This window comes from Neltuma alba, unplaced genomic scaffold (genome assembly GCF_004799145.2).
Source record: "Neltuma alba isolate B1F8T4 unplaced genomic scaffold, ASM479914v2 tig00011011_pilon, whole genome shotgun sequence".
In the NCBI taxonomy this organism is placed as follows: Eukaryota; Viridiplantae; Streptophyta; class Magnoliopsida; order Fabales; family Fabaceae; genus Neltuma; species Neltuma alba.
In genome coordinates this window covers 238,923-262,305 of record NW_021635764.1, presented here as the reverse complement: position 1 = coordinate 262,305, position 23,383 = coordinate 238,923, and the positions used below count along the sequence as shown (strand labels likewise).

Here is a 23,383-nt window from a genome sequence, read left to right as displayed (position 1 = left end):
GGAGAGTTTTTAACATTAAAAAAAAAAAAGTAAAGTCAAATGTTAGGACAAGGTATATAATTATCATTAATATTTTTTCAAGAGAATCTATATATTAAAAAAACTAAAAAATAATATAAAATATGAAAACTCTAGTTTACTTTAGTAAATAGTGTCAGCAAATGTAATGAATTAATTATATGTTAATTTCTCATGTGAATTTAATTGTCAGTATCTCCTTAGTTTGTGCCTTTCAGATAAGGAAGGAACTTATCGACTTTCCTACCTCGCCCACCGGTCCCCACTTTCTTCAGATTCTGGTTCTCGGTACAGTTGCATGCAGACTCATTCCTTCTTCCTCGTTATAAATTAAGCGGCTCTCTCCCTCTGGCTTCAATAAACCCATAGCCACGCTCAAATCAGTTATTTTGTTTCTTTGAGCTATCATGGCTACTAAGCAAAACAACACCAAACCTCCTTCTGTTCAATTTGAAGCAGCTGCCTCTCCTCCAGAAGCTAGCCCTCTCCGGAAAATAATCGTCGTCGCTTCCATTGCCGCCGGAATTAATTTCGGATGGGCACTTCAGCTTTCCTTGCTAACTCCTTACGTCCAACTCCTCGGGACGCCCCACTTTTGGGCTTCCTTCATTTGGCTCTGTGGTCCGATCTCCGGCTTGCTGGTTCAACCAGTTGTTGGTTACCACAGCGACCGCTGCACCTCCCGATTCGGCCGCCGGCGCCCTTTCATCGCCGTTGGTACACTAGCGGTGGCTGTCGCCGTTTCTTGATCGGTTATTCCGCTGATCTCGGCCATACGATGGGCGATTCTCTCGACAAAAAAACGCGACCGCGATCCATCGGGATCTTCGTCTTCGGATTCTGGATCCTCGATGTGGCCAACAACATGCTCCAAGGCCCGTGCCGAGCACTGTTAGCCGACCTTGCCGCCGGGGACAGCCGAAAGACGCGATCGGCAAACGGTTTCTTCTCGTTCTTCATGGCCGTCGGAAACGTTCTCGGCTACGCCGCCGGAGCCGACGGCAAGCTTTACAAGAGCTTCTCCTTCACCAAAACCGACGCCTGCAACGAATACTGCGCCAACCTAAAGAGCTGCTTCTTCATATCCATCGCTCTTCTCGTCTTTCCACAGCCATCGCTCTGTTTTACGTGAAGGAGAAGCCGTTCCAACCGCAAAAAGGCGGGACCGAGGGTGATGATTCAGTGGAGGAGGGATCAGGAAGCTTACCGTGTTTCGGACAGATGCTGGGGGCATTCCGTGAGCTCAAGAGGCCGATGTGGCTTCTACTCCTGGTGACGTGTCTCAACTGGATTGCTTGGTTCCCCTTCTTGATGTTCGACACAGACTGGATGGCGAAGGAGGTGTACGGGGGAAAGGTTGGGGAAGGAAAGGCGTACGATAAGGGGGTGCACGCCGGATCGTTGGGGCTTATGTTGAACTCGGTGGTGTTGGGTGTGGTGTCGTTGGGCGTGGAGGTGTTGGCGCGTGCGGTTGGGGGCGTGAAAGACTGTGGGGAATTGTGAACATCCTGCTCGCCGCCTGCTTGGCCTCCACCGTGTTGATCACTAAGTTGGCCGAGAACTCACGGCGGTTCGGCCCCGGCTCTGATGATCCTCTCCCGCCTTCTGCCGGAGTTAACGGCGCCGCGTTGTCTCTCTTTGCCTTGCTCGGGATTCCCCTGGCGGTGAGTCGCTCATGAATCTTTTTTTTTTTTTTTTAATAACTACTTTATAAAAAATAAATAAATAAAATCTGATTTGGCAAGTTTGACTGGGGTTGACTGATGCCAAAAGTGATGTGTTTGACATCATTCCCAGGAAAGTAATTTCTGTTCTGCAGTCATAAAAACCACGAAATTCTAATTATACTGTAATCACTAAATCTTTTTTTTTTTTTTGCCCTTTTAATTTTTTGCAGATCACTTACAGTATTCCCTTTGCCCTTGCATCCATTTTCTCCAACTCCTCAGGCGCAGGCCAAGGTATATGATTAAGCAAGCATTTTATAAAGCCAAGACCCACTGAATGTTAAGATTAGACTTTAATTGATTCGTGTATCTCACTTTAATTATTTGAACTGAAATTTATACATGTTTTATTTATTCTTTTATTTACCTAAATTTTCAGGGCTATCTCTAGCCGTTCTCACCTTGCAATTGTCGTGCCACAGGTGATTATTAATTCATAACTTATTCTCTTCAGAAATCTTACTTCCACTTATTAATATATAAGCGCTACTTAACTAATCTGAGTAAATTAAAAAATTTATTAAGTTAATTATTTGTAATAAACAAAGGGTTATTTTTCCTAAATACTTATACAGTCATATATGATATGTCTTAACTAGAATTATACCATTTAATGGAAACATTTAACATATACAACTATTACATGTTAATTTTGAAAATTAAATAAATAAATATGAGACAAAGTATATTAGAATCTTATATTTAATATTAAATTAAATATCAAACTAACTCTTATACTACCTCCGGTCCTAATTATAAGACCCAGTTGACTTATTTGGAGAGATTAAGGAGTAAGTTAATTAGTTATTTGTAATAAATAAGTGTTGTCATTCCTAAATATCCTTGCTAATTAAGTGTATGGGCTAAACTATGATTATTAGAGGTTATCTTGGAAAAGAATGCACAATATAAGAGACAAAAGGATTGGGGTCTTATAATTAGGACCAAACAAAAATCAAACGGGATCTTATAATAAGGACCGAGGTAGTATTAAGTACCGTGTAGTAAATACATTTCCCCCCAGTTTTTAATATTTCATATTGCTAATCCCTCTAACTTCTTTAAATACAGATGTTTGTATCGGTTGTTAACGGACCATGGGATGCACTCTTCGGTGGTGGTAACTTGCCGGCGTTTGTTGCGGGTGCCGTGGCGGCCGCCGCTAGTGGCATATTATCGATGATCTTGCTGCCATCACCACCACCGGACTTCAAGCCATCCGCCGGAGCGGGATTTCATTGAATGAAAATAATGAGCAAATTTTTCTTTTAAAGTGGGGTCTCAGCTTTTTAATATATATATATATATATATATATGCATCACTGTCTGTAAATTTAAGGCTCATGTTCTTTCCAAAACCCTATAAAAACTGCCATTTTTGTGGTGGTTTAGCTAGCAAAATGAAAATGAGCCTTTCTTTAAGAAGGGTCATTTTTTTTTATGTAAATTTTTGGTGATGGTCATGGATATTATGTGTAATTAGGAGGACCCCAAAAGGCCAAACAAAAAAATTTCAATGCAAAAAAAAAAAAGGTTCCATTTTGGGTGCCTTGAAATGTTTTCAAGTTTAGTGATGATAGAGAGAGTGATGAGCCACTGGGCTTAGATGAAGGGTCGTCATAAAATAACGTGTAAGGGTGGGGAGGTAGCTGTGGCTTATATGAACCGAACCGGTCCTCACTTTGGACCTGGTTCTCCCCCACTTTTCCCTCCTGCCTTTTCATTTTTACTGTTGCTACCAATAAAACAGTTCTCCTTTTTTCTCTCGCATGCCCAGATCTCGTGAATTCTATCTTCAATCTTTTTACCCTAGCTGGGTGTGTGTGTTCTTACTGCAATTATAATTCAAATATTATTTTATAATTTTTTTGGTCAAAGCAACATACTAGTTCTCGTTTTTAATATAAGAACTAGTTGAAAATTAGATTTAATTTAATTTTAAATATAAAATCTCAATCTACCTTGTCTCTTGAAATTATAATATTTTTCTAAAAGGACAAAACTTACATCAAGTTACTTAAGGGTGTGTTTGGGTGACACCCCAAACCATGGTTTTGGAAAAAGCAAATTTTTTTTGCTTTTGGAGAAAAAAGGGAGAGTGTGAGAGCCTATATGATATGTATCTTGTTATTTTTTTATAAACATATTTTTTGATAAACATATTTAATCTTATATTTTATAAATATATATACACATTAATTATTTATTAATTATATTATCTTATGTATTATTAATTATGTTGGTAAAAAATATATTATTAACAATTTTATTCCTTCAAATTAAAATATATCATAAAATCTATTTTTCTGTAATTATCATATTAACTTATGTCTTTTTTTTAGTAATTTGTATATATAAAAAGTGCTTCTGATAACAACTATCCAAACACTTCACTTCTCAGAATCACTTTTTTACAGAATCTATTCTCCCCAGAATCTATTCTCCAGAATCACTTTTCCAAACTACGGTTTGGTTTCATCCAAACACACCCTAAGTCAAACACGTCAAGTTAGCCAATCAAATTATGCCAGCTAAATTAATTTTACACACCGTTATTTAACCCCAAAATAACTCTTGAACATTGTTAAAATAAGACTGAAAAAATATCTTTTTTTTTGGTTCAGTGACAAAAAATATATTTTCTTCTAAACGCCATCAAATTTCTTACTGATTCATACACACTTTATTTCTCTTTATTAGAAAATGCAACAAGGGAATGGTGCTTCCTCCTTTTAAAAAAAATAAATTCTATTTCAACTGCATAAGAAGATTCACAGTGAAGATTTATGACTGATTGAATCAATATATGAAATCAAACTAAAATACAGTTCAAAACTGTTTGGAGAAGGTGGGTAAGGGAATCTGACTATGATGGATAAATTCTCCAAGTCAAAGAGCAATTCGTAGCCCATAGGCTAGATTGTGCATCCTCTCCTTCATTGATTACGTTGTTGTCAGTTCGAGTCACTGACAATTCTACTCATGAGCTTGTGTATTAATGGCCGCTGCAACTTCTTACTTTGTCGTCCTTGGCCGTCATATGCTCTCTTTCACGATTGCGGCCTTTCTTCACAGTCGCCCTAAGCTTAACACTATGTTTGGCTCGGTAAAAGGGGGGGAAGGGATTTCAATAGAGCGAAGAGGAGGACAGAAAAAGGGAGGAGAGATATAAAGGGGAGGGGAAGAAAGGGCAGAGAGGAGAGGAATTTTAATAATCTTTTGTTTAGATTGATCGGGGGAAGAAAAAAGAGACATTTTAATGATACCTTATTTGACATAAGAGGGGGAGGGATGAGAGCTATTCAAAAAATAACTAGTTTACTCTTATAAAATCTAAATAAATTTTTTTTATTTTTTTATTTTATCAATATGTATGAGGCAATTTATTAACTTTAAAAAAAACAGTAGGTTGTGCTTTTGCCACAAGCACAACTCATTGAGGAAAAAAAAACAAAAAAATTGAAATCAAATTTCTTTTCATAATGTTATTCATGGATTCTATTGGGTTCAAAAGAAAAATTACATTTTTACTATTTTTTATTCCTGATTTTTTTAATTTTTAACTAATTAAAAGATTAAAAGATGCTTATTATCTAGCTTAAGTTAATATTACTCTATATTGAATTTTTCAAAAATATTATAAGTCTCCATCGTTTCTTTTTTTGTCCCAATGAATTTTATCATTTCATTTTTTTTAAGCAAAATTTTAAGTAGTTTGATTTTTCTAGTTGAATTTTTGAATATAAGAGGAGAATGAAGTTGAGTTGATTAGAGTTATTAAAATTGTAAGATTGAAAGAGAAGTGTAAAATAAAAAGGCCAAAGAGAGGATAAAAGAGAAATTATATTACTTTACTAAACTGATTATGAAATTAAATATTTTATCTCTCATCTCCTCTTCAAAAAATTTCACTTTTGGAGGGGAGACCAAGAAGGGGAAAGGAGGGGCTGAATGTGAGTCCCTCCCCCTTTAAAATTTTTTCCAGCCAAACAAAGAGAGGGGAGTAGCTCCCTTCTCTCTATTAAAAAATGTTTCGGTCAAATGAGGGGAGGGGAGCCACTTCTCTCTCCTCCGGTCTGAAAACTTCATACCAAACACAGTGTAAAGGTCTATCTTTTATTTTAAAAGAAAAAAAATATTTTTTCCATACTTGTTTTAATGGTGTTTAAGAGTTGTTTTGAGGTTAAATGATGATGTGCAAAATTCATACTGCTAGCATAATTTGATTGGCTAACTTGACATACTTGACCTAAGTAACTTGATATAAGTTTTATCTTTCTAAAATATTTTTATTGATTGTAAGCAGATCTCAAGATAGTTTCAATGCACATAATTAAGAAAGATAATTTAAAGAAGTCAATACACATTTATTACAATTAACAAATTAAAATAATTTACTTAATCTCCTGAAATTAGTTATCTAACTCTTATATTAAGAATTGGAAATAGTATTATACAATGACTAGTCTCGTGATAAAGCTCACAACTCCATAGCTTGTACAAATTCTTTGCTTACATTTCTAGTTTCACAAGTTAACCAAGATTATTGTTGTTATTTGCTAATGCTATAATAGATAGTTTTTCTATCCCAAATATAAGAATTGGATAACTCATTTGTTTGTAGGGATTAAAAAAATAAGTTAAATAAGTTATTATTGATAAATCTATATACATTGAAAATTACCCTTTAAGAAAAATCCTATTAGAAATAATTTGATAAAAAAATTATAAATTTAAAAGGTAAAATAGATAGATGAGATCTCTCGTATTTAATTACGACAAATTTTTTTTTTTATATTTAGAATTAGAGGAGTACACTCTAGAACAACATATATTTATTGGTTTTTTTTTTTTGGCTTCACTAGGTATGATTCATGGGAGATACACAAATATTAAGGAATAATATCATCTAGAAAATAAAAGAAGAATTCTTCAAGGTTCTTCAAACACAACTAAGGTAATTTGCTGGCAGGCACGATAACTTCAGAAAGATACCAGCTACTTCGTCAATAATATAACAATCACCTTTTCTTGGAAAAACACAAATGTTTCCATTTATCTATTATTTTATTACTACCTCCGATCCTTAATATAAGATCCTGTTTGATTTTTATTTTGGTCCTAAATATAAGACCCCAATCCACTTTGTCTCTCATATTTGTGTATTTTTTTCAAGATAATCCTTCTAATAATTGTAGTTCTAGCCAATATAGCTGATTAGTAAGGATATTTTAGGAAAGACAACACTTATTTATTACAAATGACTAACTTAACTTCTTTCCTTAATCTCCTCAAATTAGTCAACTGGGTCTTATAATTAGGACCGGAAGTAGTATTAGTTTTTCGATTATACCCTTTATCCCTTTACTAATTTTCCTATGGATTAAGAGATGCAATTTCGTACATGAAGAAAATAGATGATGAAATAAATTAACGACATATTAGATTTTTTTTTTCTAAAAAAGTACAACATACTGGCCATATTTCTTAATATATATTTTTTTTCATAAAAGAACCATATTTCTTAATATATGTGCAAGAATATTTGATGACAGATAAAAAGAAATAGAGAAAAAGTGGGGGTGCATGCATAAACTTTGTTATGGCCAATTATAATGGGGGTGCATGCATGAACATTTTTCAGGTATGGGAATAAATAGTAAGAGTTAGGCATTAATTTATGATTGCCATAAAGTTCAAAGCACATGGTTTCAACTGGATAAATAAATAAACAAGCACACAGCAAGTTGTTGTGAGATTAAGGTAGGTTTGGATTTTGTGCACAAATTGCTAACTAACTGATGAATAGTTTTTCAGGAAATTGGTTACTTGTAGGTTCATGGCCCAAAAAAGGTTAACTTTTTCGATCTTGTTGGCGTGTATTGTTGTTTAATAATTGCAAGGGAAGGTCAAAAGTGAACATATGGAGGTTACAAAATAATTGCTTATATAGGTATGTGTTTATTTATTATTTTTGATCTGCTTCAAATTTTAAGCGTAGTTGACTGGAATTCAACTTGTCACAATATTTGCAACCTATTGGTGATGATTCTACCTTCCACAACCTTTGGTGTTTAACTTCTTAGTTGTTAGCAATTATCACTTCAATATTTCTCTGTTATTATCTCAGTCTTCCACTAGTTTTATTTATTTATTCGCACCTATTAGATGCAATCTAGTTTGAGATATTATCGGATATTTAATGTGAGTAGAAATTTGAATATTGATTCGTTATGTTGTAAGAGACTAACATCTTCTACTAAACTCAACTCCCATCGGTCTATTATATTTAGATTTGGAATAAAAACCTGGTCACTGCCTTTTTTGTGATTTAAAAGAAAAAGAATAAGAAGGTCGAGAAGGGTTTTTAAAAAAAAAAATCTAAAACAAAGGTATCATTTTATTAGAAGCAATCCTATTCGAGACACTGTTAAACACTAAATGTGAATACTTCTTCTAACAAAAATTTAAATCTTAGTTTGTTATGTTGTGAGGTTAATATCTTCTGTTAGACCCAACTCCTGTTGATAAAGTCAAGAAAGGTTAGTATTGTTGTAAAGTTGGATTCGTGGATTGCCATGTTTATGAGAACCCAAGAGGCCACAAATCTGTTTTGAAAAGGTTGGGTCTATTTTTCAGGCCCATAAAGTTTTTGGGTAAATGTGGGCCCAGAATCAATTATGCGCCAACATGTTCATGAAGCTGCAAGGAAGGCTATGTGAAGCTCCAATTAGCTTTTTTTCAAAAAAAAAAAAATCTCTCTCATTTTAAATTTACGAAGAAGTTAAGGGATTTATTTTAATCCTAAATATCTTAATCTATTTTATTTTTAAAATTTATATTTTTCCTAAATTATCCATGATAATTACATATGATGAGAAGATTTGCATCAGGAGAGTTCGAGTACAATAAGTAAATATGATATTTTAGAAAAAAAATAACACGTATTTAATAAATAATTAATTTAACTAATTTTATTAATTTCTGTAAATTAGTTATTTAACTCTTATAGTCTTTTGATCCTTGATATAATATTTATTTAACTAATTTGATTTGATTAAGAAAATTGGGTAAATTAGTTAATTATGAGAAATATGACATGTTTTTCCTAAAACACTATAATCATCTTTCTTAATATCCTTCCTCCCTCACTTACTTGATTATGGTTGAGAAAGTATCCCATTTAGATAATTTAGAAAAAACTGATAAATATAAAAAATTTTATTTAGGACCAAAATTAACTTAATAATTATATATAGGATGTGAGGTTATAACACACAAATCCTCATTTCTTAAACCTACTCCCTCGTTTCAGAATGGAAAGAATTAAAATTATGGAAAGATCAAAAACTAAGTTTTAAATGAAAAGTACAGAGACTAAGTTACATCAAGTCATGCTTGAGGGGTTGAAGCTACAAAGATTGATTAGATTAATTTTCTTTAAGCATTATCACAAAACAATTTGGGCTATGATGAGATTGGGTTTATTGGCTCCGCTCACTAGTCATTTGGGCTCGTCGAAAATGAGCTCACACTAATATTAGTCTCATTCTACACAATCTCATCTATTTGGGATATATGGCAACTCATTTTGGGCTACCATACTATTGGGCCTATGCATCTCGCACTAGGGGACAACTGTTTTTCTTTTGGTTAATATGAAGTTCGAGCATCAGCGTATGCAGAAACCCCCGTTAGAAGACTCACCCACCACAGCCAGGTACGTAATGCGGGTCGGCTCCAGATGTAGTCGGAGCAAAACTCCGGTGAACTAGGTGGGCAACCAAAAAAAGAAATATGAAGTTTGATCTCTTAAATTTGCTTTCAATTTAATTTTAGTATCTCAAATGTTAAACTATAGATTTTAATCCCTTAAATTTCTTTTCATTTAAAACATTAGTTCCTGTAACCTTATAAAACTTGAACCATTTTACCCCTAAAGGAACCAAAACCTATGTTTTGAAATTTGAGAGACTAAAATTAAAATAAAAACAAATTTGAGAGACTAAAAATTATATTAACTTTTTTTTTAGAAAAATATATTTTGTCGGTGAACTCAATGACTTTGTAGACTAAAATTAAATTACATTTCGTGAATCCAAAGTTCCAAACTATCTTTTTGGTCCGCGGGAAGTCAATATTGAAAACTTAAAAGCTAAAAAAGTATATATTCCGTGTTTTAACGTTTCAGTTTCGTCTTTTAATATTAAAAATTTTATTTTTTCAGTCATTTAACCTGACTGTTACAAAAAAAATACCATTTAAAGTTAACGATTTTAGGATTATATTCCTAAAAATATGTCTTTTAAAGTTATAAAAAATCAGATTTTGTATAAAGTTAAAGAATTAAATATGTATTTTAACTTGAAAAAGAAAATCTAAATCTCAATCTACGGTTCATTAGACCCCACTGCACGGATGAAACAGTATTTCATCAATTGGCCTGAAACTGAAGAAAACTGAAAAATCTGAGAACATAGATGTTTCATCAAAAGAACACACAAATTTGGTAACCAAAAAGGGAAAAGAAAACAAAGTATAATTTCTGCATAATTATATTTACTATTTCACATATACACATTAGAATGGCAGACTCATCCTTCAAATCTCAACTCTTCAATTCCTGCATCAAAACCAAAAGCCTCTCTATCCCTCTGATCAAATTATATCAAGCAACATGAGCAAAAAAGAAAAGGAAAGAAAATTTCATTAACACCACAAATCCCATTTCCCAAATAATTACAAAACTAGGCTATGTAACTCGCTTTCTGGGTTTGCCCAGAGAATTATTAACAGAGAACAGTTTCTTCAGAACCTTCACAAGCACCACCATGCCAGGCTTGTTGTTATTGCTACCCTTGTTTCTGCCATTCTTGGAAGGAACTATCAGAGAATCAGAGTCATAACTATTCCTTCTCTTTGATACTGTTCTGAACTCAGCCTGCTCTCTTGAAGAAGAAGATGATGATCCATTGGCTCTTGAAGAAGACAATTCCTCATTGAAATCTTCCCACAACAAATCCATCTTCTGCTTCTCTTCATCTTCTTGTTCTTCTTCGTTTCTCACCGGCCTGCCAATCTCTATACATGAGAAGCTCTTTCTCTGGCTTTCTCTGATGAGACCTCCATAAGGGTTAGGGGAGGTTGCAGGAGATAGATTCCAAAGAGGAGGAGAATCAATGGAGAAAGAATAAGAGTCATTAATGGTGGGGAAGCTGAAATCTTGATCTGTAGCAGCAGCCATATGAAGAAAGAGGGCAATAATTAATAATTAATTAATAACAAGCCTGCGAAATAAGGCAGAGAGAAACTGATAGACTGATCGATGAGGGAAAAATGATGAATGATGGGTTTGTGTTAGGTTTGGTGGGGGACCTATAGTGGTTGTGTTCGTGAAGAAAGGTTTAGTTCAACTGCTGCAGAAAAACCTTAACTTTCTTGCCTCTGCAGAAAAACAAAAGGAAAAATGGTTTTTGAATTTATAACTTCAAAATCCCCATCCTTCTTCTGAACTTAGATTTCCAAGGAAGATCTTGATTTGCCTTTCATGGGCAGGACCAAAATCTTTCATGAATACAAGAAAAAGGCAAAACCGACATACCCAATAATCAAGCTCTCATTTTTCCTTCATTATTCCTCATCACCAACCAATAGTACATCTCAAAAGGACAAGAAAAAGTCCTGCCCATACCCCAGGACAGTGATCAAGCTTCTAAAACCATCTCTCTATGTACTGTTATATATATGTATGAATAAGGAAAACTGTATCTGAGGACAGAGATTTTGCAGAATGTCAATTTAAGTTGAAGATCTTAAAACATATACAGCGGTAATAGTAAGCTAGATATGTAGGACAATGAAATGAGATGCTTATCATCGGCGGATTGAGAGGAAGAAGTGATGTGAAAGATAGTTAATTTTCCATTAGGATGGTTGACTCAGGGACTCATATGAAAGCGATATATAGTTGCACAGCTAAATAGAGCCTCCCCATTTAATTACTCTCTTTTGCCATTCCAAGCTGACACGTTCCTGCTTGATAGTGATCTTTTGGGACACGACTTACACCAAAAATATTAGAGATTTTGGGATTTTCTTTTTCTTGGTGGAGACAAGAAGCAATTAAGAGGGTTCATTCAAGTCAATGTAGAGTTTAGAACAAGTAATCCCATATGTATATTTACGTGTTTGGTTTGGTGCCAACTGGATTTTGCTAAGTAAGTATTAGTGTGTCTCACCCTAATAGAATGAAGACAAATTAGTGAGTGGGGTTTGGCTTATTTTTTACGTTTCAAAAGGAATGGTCAGAATTTGGGGTTGGATTGCTGATCTGGCTTGTGCAAGCTATTGAAGGGAGCAAAAGGCAAAGCTCACACTTTGCTGGATTTGGACAACTTTGTGTAGATCAATCTAGTTTTCACTTTCCACCTACCCAAAATATATATGGGACCTTTTTGTTTTTTGTTTTTTGTTTTTTGTTTTAATAGTAAGACAAGATGGTAAAACAAAAGTGAAATGAGAGTTCTAAGTAGAGGGGGGAGGGAGTGAAAATAACTCAATAAGCTAAAAGAATAGGGAAATGTGTGCTCAAAATGTTCAGCCAGACAATATTTTTGGTAGCAGCTTTGAGGTAGTCAGATTTAAGAACTCAAACTTGCTTGTGTGGTTTTTTATTAATTAATCAGTAATTAAGTAATTTGTTGTGCGTGAATACTTGGTGCTGGGGTTAAAAACGATGTCGTTTTAACGTTGAATCTGGGCTTCTAATGAAACGATGTGTTTTGAGGGCTTTTGTTTGGCAGCCGATCTAAGCCGTTGGGCTGTATGCGGTTACTATCAGGGGTGTCCATTTCCATGTCAAATATTGCACCGTTTTGCCCCGTTTGTTGCTGCAGCGGTTGTTTGTCGGTAACGTACCAGGCATTACCAGGCTGGCTGCTGCTGACGATTATTATTGTTGTTGTTATTATTATTATTATTATTATTATTAGGGAGAATGATAAATAAAAGCAGCGAAAATTACAAAATTTCAAATCATGATTTATTACAACACTTTAACAGGTTTTAACAATTAATTGATTTACAAATAACAACTCATTTTTATGAAAATATCTGATTTGATATTTTGCGATTTTTACACTATTTTTTGTCATTTTTCCTTAATATTGTTAGATCATATTCGAATGTTATCAATCTTAATTAAGTAGCTCTTTCACTGTGATTTTTTTGTTTTCATCCGTTAGATTCAAATTCTCAAGGAAACAAAGTCTTTAAGCCACCCATCTACCGTTAGTGACTAGATATTAATGTCAAGCACAGAGACATAAATGCTACTCCCTCTGTTCCTTATCATAAGAGACGTTTGATGCTCATAACATGTTCCTATATATAAGAGACACTTAAAAGTTGTCTCTATTTTTTTGTGTTGATTTCCTATTTTACCCATATTTATTTTATCTCCAATTCACACTCTCTCTCCCTCCCACTTCTTTTTCTTTTAATAATTTAATTGTTCTCTCTCATACTCTCTCCTTATTAATGAGGGCATTTTTGGGAAAAAATTATACTTTTTACATATTAATTGTTCTTAACTAATTTTAACTACTTTTTTTATCAACGTAATTTGGTTATTTGTCTCTTATAATAAGGAACGGAGGGAGTATTGCAAAGAGATTTGATTTGAGTTGTCCAAATATCTTACTACTTTTCAGTCCTAATTACAAGAGTTAGTTGACTAATTTAAGGAGATTAAAGAAAGAAATTAAGTTAGTTATTTGTCATAAATAAGTGTTATTTTTCTCAAAATATCTTTGCTAATCAAGTGTATTGGCTAAAACTATCATTGTTAGAACTTAGAAGGACTATCTTGGAAAAAATGCATAAATATTAGAGACAAAGTGGATTGGAGTCTTATATTTAGGATTAAAATAAAAGTCAAACAAAATCCTATATTAAGGATCAGAAGTAGTATATATGTAAACTACTTATTTCGAAGTTTTTAATGTTGATTATTTTATGATCAGTCAAAACGACACCGTGTTGTGGATGATGATGAGAGTTAATGTTGAGTGTTTGGTAGTAAGGAATCCCAACGAGTAAGAAAATGGGGTTGAGAGGAAATTCCATACAAATTGAATCATGCTTAGTGAAAGAAAGCAAGATTGCTATTTTTTTTTTATGTGTGATTTAAAAGCACGCTTGATTTAATCTAATATTTCATCTAAACATAGTAGGCAATATTACCCCTAATGAAGTTGATAAGACTTGTATTCCTTAAATTTAAGCGTGCAAATGAGATCATTGAGGGAATGTGAAGCTTTGGTACATTTCTATCTTCACCCAATACATGTTTTGTTATTAAAATTGTAAAATATTCTCAATATATTAAAAATGGGTTTGATAGTTTTGTAGATAACTTTAATGATGAATTCACAATTAAAAAAAAGAAATAAATAACAAGCATAGTATTGAGTTACATCTAAGTCAGAATCATAAGGATATAATTATACTTGTACTGAGTTAAAATATAAGATTAAGTTATAATTGAGTTAAAAATATAAAAGGCAAAGCATTAATTTTCTTTGCCATTAATTATGTATAAATGTCTTTAAAATGATAGTCCTTTGCACATAGTTAAAAATATATGTTGCATGAATAATTGTACTCCTTAAAAATAAGTAGCACCTACTCAAATTTAATCCCCTTTTTAATGCTTTTAGTTTAAAAAAACTTTTCAAAAAAGTATTTTTCACTAATTTTCTCAAATTATATAAGAATCAAATCAAACAATCTATAGTCCTTTATGATTAAAGACAGATGTGGGAATACGGGTTGGCCTTGCAGGGTTGGCAGGCTTAAAAGAACCGACCCTACAAGGCCAAAATTTCAAAAATACCCTTATTTGTTAGGTTCGGCCCTTAAGCTAACGGGTTCAAGGCTAGCCCGCGAGCTTTCGGCTTGTTTAAGGGAAAAAAAACTATTTTTCATATTCTTCACATTTTTATATAAAAAAAAAGAAAATAAACCAATGAAATTATTAATAAAAGACATAAATATGAATAAAATTAAATCACAAATACAAAATATCATCATATATAAATATCCATCAACATCTAAGAATATCTAAAACATTCATTAACAAGATAACAACATTCAAAAGTTTCATCTGTAATGTAAATGTGTAATAAACAAACACTATCATTAATCTTTTAAAAATTTATCATCACTATAATCAATTACTCTTCTTCATAAGTATCCTTTTCTTTCGTAACAAAAATATTAAGCTTTTCTTCTTTATAGAAATTTCACTTTTAAATTTTGCAATCCAACTATTATTTTATTTTAATTTGAGAAACATTGTTGTTAAAACTCATAAATTTCTCATTCAACTTATAGAATCACAAGTTATATAAATATAAAAATAATCTCTTATCAAATATATATAGTTTAAAAATATTAACATATATAATATAAATCAAATCATTATTAAAGTCCAAATTAACCCATTTTTTAAAAATTTAATTAAACAAATTAACTAAAACCAAATAAGTCAAATAATTCTGTAAAATTTAATTTTAAAATAATAATAACAACTAAATATTTGAAATATTATTAATAATATAAAAAATTAATAATATTAGAATTATACAAAAAAATTTTGAAACAAACAAAAAATACTCCCTCCGTTCCTTATTATAAGAGACATTTGATGCTTATGGCATGTTCCTATATATAGAGACACTTACAAGTTGTCTCTACTTTTTTGTGTTGATTTACTATTTTACCCATATTTATTATCTCCAACTCACACTCTCTCTCTCCTCCCACTTCTCTTTCTTTTAATAATTTAATTGTTCTCTCTCATGCTCTCTCCTTATTAATGAAGGCATTTTTGAAAAAAATTATACTTTTTACACATTAATTGTTCTTAACTAATTTTAACTGTTTTTTTGATCAACGTACTTCGATTATTTGTCTCTTATAATAAGGAACGGAGGGAGTATAAAATAGTCTAAATGAATCAGTCCTTGTAAACCCTCAACCCGACAAGACTAAATCTTATAAGGCCTGTTTTTTATTTTAAAAGAAAATTTTTAAACCTCACTTTTATAATTTTCGAGCCTAAACAGGTTTAATCTGTTTTTTCGACTCTACATAAAAGTAATAAAAAAATAAAGCAGCGTTACAAACAGACTCTTACCGGGAGCTTTGACAGAAGGCTACTCTGGGCCATACTAGCGCTCTAGCAGTAGCAGGCCAGGGCTAGCAGATACTTTGTCTCAGACTCGCCCTGCCTCGATCCATATTGCTTGAGGAGCCTGCAGGTACATTAACCGTTAAAGGATTCATTGTCAAACTGCAACACTGCCTCGTATGCCTATTTTCACCATGAAAACACTAGCTCTAGCTTTGTCCCCTGCCCCTTATACTCAGTCTTGTTTCCCTTGCAATTTTTCCTTTTCTCTGCCATCAACAGCTCAGAAATCTGCAGCACAAGCCACCATTAAGAAAACTGAAGCTCGGAAGGTCCATACCGGAGTTGTAGCTGATGAGTCGTCTTCTTTCACTTGGTCTTTTCGTCAAACACGTGGTGAGCAATCACTGCCAGGAAGTGAATGTCACGATAAGAGAGCTAGCAAGAAAAGGGTCTTCTTTTTAGATGTTAATCCTCTATGCTATGAAGGAAACACACCCAGCTTGTACTCCTTTGGTCGATGGGTCTCTCTTTTTCTCTCTCAAGTCAGTCGCAGCGACCCTGTTATCGCTGTAATCTACCTCTGCCTCTCTTGGTTTCTATCCATCTGTCATCTTATCTTTATTTATTTTCTGGGCTTCTATTTATTTATTATTAGAATGAAACAGGTTTTTGATGGAGAAAAGGGTAGTGAGCATCGTAGACAGCTACTGCCGTCATACAAAGCCCATAGGAAAAAATTCTTGCGGCACTCATCATCTGCGCAAAGATTTTCTAGAGGTCATGTTGGGAGGTCCCATCAAGTGATCACTGATGTTCTCAGAAAATGCAATGTGCCAGTGAGTGGTTCTTTTACATCACTGTCATTCTATTTCTTTTGTACAGTCTATTTCTTTTTTGTACATTTTAGACATGCTTCTACATGATTTTTAGAGGTTGTTTGATGAAACTAAATTATAGTTTTAAAAGTGTTTTACGGTATATGAAATAAATATGTGGAGACAAAGTAAATATGTGGAGGAGTTTGCTTGTTTTGCAGAAAAGTGCTTTTTCAAGAGCACTTTTCTATCTTGTCTAATAATATGCCATGGTACTCATTCATTGTCTTATCTGAAGCTTACCCTTAGGTTAGATATTCTTAGCATAGTTCTCATTCAAAGGTTAGACGTAAAATATTTTATTGCTTAAGCACGTTTATTGCAGAACTCTGCTTATTATTCATCATTCCTGTTGGCACGCTCTACATTTTTTATGATATTGGAGGGGACTTTATTCATCATGCGTAGATTTTTGTTCTGCATGTCTGTTGGAACATAATCAGTCTCGAACTAGAAATTCAGTAAATTATGGATGTTTTATTAACTCATAATAGAATTCCTTTTTCTGACTGTTTGGATAATTTTTTTGATTGTGCTTCTGAGTATTTATAATGGTAAAGTTTCTGACGGATAATGGTTTGATGTAGATAAAGGGATCAATGTAGAATTCCATTATCTCCCTTTAGTCCACCTCTCATCTGGAGATAGGGTTGGGTTTGTTTGGCAAGAAAACTTGTTGGAGAAATGATAACAATGCTTAATCATTGGTCTTACTTGAAACACTTGTCAATGCATTTATCGCCAGCCATCAATATACAGTTTCTTCCCTGATTTCGGTTGTCTTAATTCATTAGTTTGTTCCATATGAGGATGATAAGATTTTAGATGTGGATTAGTATTCATTCAGTATGTGAATTAGCTGATACTATTTACTTCTCTAAGATTTTCAAAAGAAGAACATGAAAATTATTGTTGTAAAATATTGATTTGATATCCTTATTAGCTTTACTACATTAGTTACATTAGTGAGTTGATTAAATTGTTCAGGTCATAAAAGTTGATGGCCATGAAGCTGATGATGTTGTTGCCACACTTGTTGGACAAGTTCTCAACAGAGGTTTTCGTGTTGTGATTGCCTCTCCCGATAAGGATTTTAAACAGCTCATATCTGAAGATGTGCAAATTGTTATGCCCTTGCCAGAGTTAGAAAGGTGGTCCTTCTACACCTTGAGGCACTACAGAGCTCAATATAATTGTGACCCTCAATCTGATCTGAGCCTTAGTGAGTATTACTAATTTATCTTGTATGATAATGATGCTACTCACATCTTATTTGAGACATATCAATCAACAATGTAAAACGCTATAAATTCTGTATTTTAAAATTATTTGAACTCTTTATTCTCAGCAACATTATAATGGCCCTGTTTGGCAGAGCGTTAAAAATCACTTAGGAGCATGTTTCACATAACAATACTCATCTCACATATTTTTCTCGTATTCCATAAATCATGATTGAAAAGTTACTTATAAGCTATTCCAAATGGGCCCAATTTAATTGAATTAGATGCCTTTGGGCTTTTAATTAGTGAGAATTTCTACAAGTGCACTAATCTGATTCAACCCTCATGGCTTGAGGGACAAGTGTATAGTTGCAGACATATAACTGAAAATGAGGGAGATTTACATCCAACGTTTTGTTATTAAATACCTGCTAATTTCTTCTACCTTTGTGAACACTATATATTTCTGTTAATTTTTTCAGCTACTGCCTTGATTATGTAGGATGCATTGTAGGTGATGAAGTTGATGGCGTTCCGGGTATCCAACATGTGGTCCCTGATTTTGGTCGGAAGACTGCTTTAAAACTTATTAAAAAGCATGGTACATTGGAGACTTTGTTAAATGCAGCTGCAGTGCGGACTGTGGGAAGGCCATATGCCCAGGAAGCCCTTACAAAATATGCTGATTACCTTCGAAGAAACTATGAAGTTCTGGCCTTGAAAAGGTAACGGTGTTTCTTCTTTCTGCAATTCCCTCCTCATCTTTGCTTAATGTGCTTCACTTTCTTTTTAGCTTCTCATTGAAAATGCCTCTTTGCAAATTTGTCCGTGTTGCCTTTACCCAAGATTTCTTTTTGTGTTTGGCCATGCCTTTACTCAAATCTTGAAGTATTATTTCTTCATCACAATTTTTGACAGGGATGTAGATATCCAACTTCATGAGGATTGGTTAGTTGAGAGAGACGCGCATAATGATACAACTGCCCTCTCTAACTTCTTCAAATATTTGGAACAGATGAGGGAACTCAACAATAATTATAGACCTCACACTTCTAATGGATTGAACCCTGACAGGTAAATGCTCTCTCTAACTCAAAAATTTTGGCTACTGACAAGAACTAGGACCCTTGATGATCCAAATGCCATTCTTCTAAAGCATAGACTATGACAGTGGGGTGCTTACTTTTTGTTTCAAGCAAGCAAAATATTTATTAAACAGTATGTTGCGGGGAAGCAAGTTCTTATTTTCTAGCTATTGCTTGAGGGAGAAAGAAGGAACGATCTAGTGGGAGGAGGTGGGGATGAAAAAACCTGTACATGACCTTCTGTTGGTGAAAATGGTTTGCTGGTACTATATTGACTGTGATAATGGGTGAAGAGGGAATGATTCTTCTCTATGCACTAGAAAGTTGAGAAGTTAGATGGAAAAACAAAATGAGATGGCAAACAGCTAAAATTGGCGTTAGGTGTTACGATATTTGTTCTTCTTCCAAGACAATGTGGATTAGATAAGGTGTGAGAAAAAGGCTTTTTTGTGGTTCGTGCAATGGAAAGTGACAAGGCTTCCATGGAGGGTTTACTCTAGCGGTCTTGAAGAAAATAGATGTGTACAAAAAAAAAACATCTTTATGGCGCTTTCTGCAAAAAATTGTGTTTAGATATTTCCCTCTTGTTTGCCAAGTGACAACCTGAGGGTCATTCATACAAATTTAAACCATCCGAAATTAAGAAAGAAAGAATGATAGATTTGGTTGTTTTTTCTCTGCTTTCCAAATACCCTCCTTTTTAATTTTTAGTTTACTTTCTTACGCTTAATTGCTTTATATGCATGATTCTTTGCTATAAAGTAAGTCCGTATTTATTCTGGTATAGGAAATGAAGACATGTAAAAGTTGACTACTCGAGGAACATACTAATCAAAATTATGCAAGTATTTCTGCTTGCTTCGCATCTTGCCGATTCATCTTTTGTGACTACACAAAGGAAGCTTGCTTTTGCTGGCTGATCCGCATTTATTCAATACTACTATGCAGGTATAGACTCGCTTGCCACTATCATAACTCTCAGCTAAGTACTCTGCATTCTGCAAATGAATTAGCATGCTTAATAATAAAATCAGGCATTTTGGGGAATACCAACTAATGATGATGAAGACAAAGGCTGTCTCTAGCTGTGGGTTGTTTGTAGTTGAAGTTGTGATTAGTAGGCTGTATAAATGTAAGATTCTATGGTCGGATTATTACGTGAACTGGATACTGATGGAGCCTAACACAGCGTAGCCACAAGTAGTTGTTATTACACTTATTGGCATGTCCTCTCTATCAACAAGCTAAGTCTTAGCTAATGTCCTTGTAGACTAGTGGCATAATGCTCCCTTAAAAATGGGAGGTTGTGGGTTACGCTTATACTCTCAGCCATTAGTACCTGTGATTAGTAGGCTGTATAAATGTAAGATCTATGGTCGGATTATTACGTGAACTGGATACTGATGGAGCCTAACACAGCGTAGCCACAAGTAGTTGTTATTACCTTATTGGCATGTCCTCTCTATCAACAAGCTAAGTCTTAGCTAATGTCCTTGTAGACTAGTGGCATAAATGCTCCCTTAAAAATGGGAGTTGTGGGTTACGCTTATAATCTCAGGCCATTAGTACCTGCCCCTCTAATTCCCAAAAAAAAAAAAAAAGTTGTCTCAAGGGCAGGTTCGTCATGCTCTGCTTATGTGAGTATAATAGTTAAACTTTTATGCAGTTGTTAGTGGGTCTTTTCTATCAAGCTCTACAATAAAAGCAGAGGAAAGAAAACTTTCTGGATTCCATTAAAATACTCTGCCATTCATTGTCTGCTTTAGACATGTCACAATGTCTACTGTTAATCACTTTGTTACTGGGAATGATTTGTTGTGCAGTTGTAAGAAGATAAGCATTAAAGCACATAGTACGTACTTGGTGGCACTTCCCAATGGGGCCAAACACCATTCTCTAATTGAAGGCATTGCAAGCTATGTCTGAGTAAGGCTTCAGCGTCTTTGAGATCAAGATTCAGTGACATGATGATTTATGTTCCTTGTACCTTTTTGTAACATGTAAGAGGAAGTTGTTGTAACATAGATTAAATTAAAAAGAATAAAGGGGGGGGGGGACAGAGTAGGTATAATATTTGAGAACAGGGTCAGTGAATTTCCATGGATTTTATTTGTCATTTTGTTTATCCCATGGCGTCTTTGCTTCGAGTATGAATTACAGAAGACAATTTAAGATGCTCGTCCAGTGCTTAACATAAAAGTTGGTAAAGGGATTTGTTTTAATGTTAAATGCCAGACTCAACCTCTTTTATCTTCTAAATTTATAATTTATTATCCAAGTTATCTTTATTTGTCATACTTATTAAGAGGGTTTTTTATCAGGGCAGTTTTCAGTGCAAATGATTAGAAAAATATTTTAAGAGACCAACATGTATTTCTTATAAATAATTAACTTAACTTTTTAATCTCAGCAAATTAGTGATCTAGTTCTTATATTTATGATTAGATGAGTATGTTGATTTGTACCAAAGTTATCAATTATGTTTGAGAAAATGTGTATTTATGTAGACGAAAAAAAAAAAAGGTGAACTTGTTCTTTTGTCTTGTTTTAATCAGTCAATATATATATATAAAACATAAGGCATAAACAGTGTAATATATTCTTATACAGTGTAGATAATACTCCTCTCGTGTCCATGGCTATTGCTATTTTACCGGTTTGTCTCTTCCCAATAATTAATTCTCACTGACCACACCTTGTAGGGATAATCAATGGCAATAAGTTTTGTTTGAAGAATTTCATATACAGAACATCTTAATATAATATCGAAAGCGAGAGATTCAATTAACTGAGATTTGAAAGCTGAAATTTCTCCTGGACTATTAATATGTTTAGCCAAATCATTTATAACACAACCCAGACAACAAGCCTTACTTATTAGTATCTAAGCAATTCTTCTAGTTGTTTTTACTGAACTTCTCTCTTGTATCATCAAAAACACTACAAAATAGGTTATATATTTAGGATCCAAAAACACTACAAAATAGGTTATATATTTAGGATCGGAAAGAGTAACATCAATAACACGTTAATTTTATCTATAAGTCATAAAACATTGTGTGATCTGACAATATTACCATTTGGCATAGGTTGAATCTTCATATTCCAGTTTTATTGGACCAACTGGACATGTACAGTACATGACAGCTAATTGCCAAAGCATAAGCGTCCATTATTACTGTTATTATGAATGTCCTTTCAGTTCATCTCTGATGCAAACCTTCATAAAACTAGTGGTTCCTGTTAGTTTCCATGATCACCTTTTCCTAATCCACATCCTTTTAGTTTCCATGAATCAATATTTTGATTAGTTAATTTATTCATATTTATTTCCACCAAATAGTATTATCTGATTTGATGCTTCACTTTGTAATCTGACAAACAAAAAATCAAGCACTTACTCTTATCTGTAGGTGTCCCTAATTGTCTCTGTCTCATTTCTCACCTTATGTTCCATATCACCCACCCCATACCTCACCAATTGATGACCTGTCAATTTATGGATTTTATCTTTGAATTGTTCTGAGCTGTCTATGGTATTGCATTATCCCGTCTTGTGCATACAAGGGCCAAGTGGGATATTTGATATTGATGTTCATATATTTTGCAGCTTATATTAATCACTTGATTTTTTTTTTAATTATTGACTTTACCTTGTAAAATTCGCAGTTGAACTTCCGCTGGCTGTCCTGAAAAAACCTTGAAAACAACTGTCTCCGGTCGTAATTATAAGACCTAGTTGACTAATTTGAGGATATTAAAAAAAGAAGTTAAGTTAGTTATTTGTAATAAATATGTGTTGTCTTTTCTAAAATATCCTTGCTAATCAAATGTATTGGTTAAAACTACCATTGTTAGAAGGACTATTTTAGAAAAAAATGTATAAATACGGGAGACAAAATGGATTGAGGTTTTATATTTAGGATCAAAATAAAAGTCAAACAATGTCTTATATTAAGGACCGGAGGTAGTACTACTTCTAGTCTTTAATATAAGAGTTAATTGACTAATTTGAATGAATTAAGAAAATTTGTTAAGTTAATTATTTGTAATAAATAGATGTTATCTTCCTTGTAATACTCTTACTAATCATGTGTATTAGCTAAAAAATAAAATATTTAACATGTACAACTACTATAAGGATTATTTTAAAAAAAATGACAAATATTAAAAACAAAGTAGATTGAAATATTATATTTAAGACTAAATTAAAAGTCAAAATAGTTCTTATACTCCTTCGGTCCTAATTATAAGACCC

General features: G+C 33.4%; 2 protein-coding genes and 1 pseudogene across 4 annotated transcripts; 2 read left to right on the top strand and 1 right to left on the bottom strand.

Annotated features, from left to right (window-relative positions):
* The first annotated feature begins 391 nt into the window (after positions 1-391).
* LOC114760691 (sucrose transport protein-like) lies at positions 392-3,515 on the top strand (annotated as a pseudogene).
* Positions 3,516-10,250: 6,735 nt separating this feature from the next.
* Positions 10,251-11,586, bottom strand: LOC114760674 (uncharacterized). The gene has a single exon (XM_028949959.1). The coding sequence runs from the start codon at positions 10,987-10,989 to the stop codon at positions 10,498-10,500; it is 492 nt and encodes a 163-aa protein (XP_028805792.1). The 5' UTR covers positions 10,990-11,586; the 3' UTR covers positions 10,251-10,497.
* A 4,451-nt stretch (positions 11,587-16,037) lies between these two features.
* Positions 16,038-21,354, top strand: LOC114760673 (5'-3' exonuclease). 3 transcript variants are annotated; one of them, XR_003742071.1, is made up of 7 exons: positions 16,038-16,511; positions 16,608-16,778; positions 17,805-18,039; positions 18,543-18,765; positions 18,959-19,114; positions 19,913-20,073; positions 20,949-21,026. XR_003742071.1 is itself a non-coding variant. In XM_028949957.1 (6 exons), the coding sequence occupies exons 1-6, from the start codon at positions 16,119-16,121 to the stop codon at positions 21,049-21,051; spliced, it is 1,281 nt and encodes a 426-aa protein (XP_028805790.1). In that variant the 5' UTR covers positions 16,038-16,118; the 3' UTR covers positions 21,052-21,354. The 3 variants fall into 3 exon arrangements, 1 of the variants encoding a protein (XP_028805790.1); XR_003742072.1 differs by lacking the exon at positions 20,949-21,026 and adding an exon at positions 20,792-20,860; XM_028949957.1 differs by lacking the exon at positions 19,913-20,073 and having other exon boundaries at positions 20,949-21,354.
* Positions 21,355-23,383: the final 2,029 nt, after the last annotated feature.

Excerpts from the sequence above, each read along its gene's own strand:
- LOC114760674 (XM_028949959.1), bottom strand. The coding sequence starts at position 10,989 with ATGGCTGCTGCTACAGATCAAGATTTCAGCTTCCCCACCATTAATGAC.
- LOC114760673 (XM_028949957.1), top strand. The coding sequence starts at position 16,119 with ATGCCTATTTTCACCATGAAAACACTAGCTCTAGCTTTGTCCCCTGCC. Across the intron at positions 16,779-17,804 it reads TCAGAAAATGCAATGTGCCA|GTCATAAAAGTTGATGGCCA; the intron begins GTGAGTGGTTCT and ends TAAATTGTTCAG. Across the intron at positions 18,766-18,958 it reads GAAGTTCTGGCCTTGAAAAG|GGATGTAGATATCCAACTTC; the intron begins GTAACGGTGTTT and ends AATTTTTGACAG.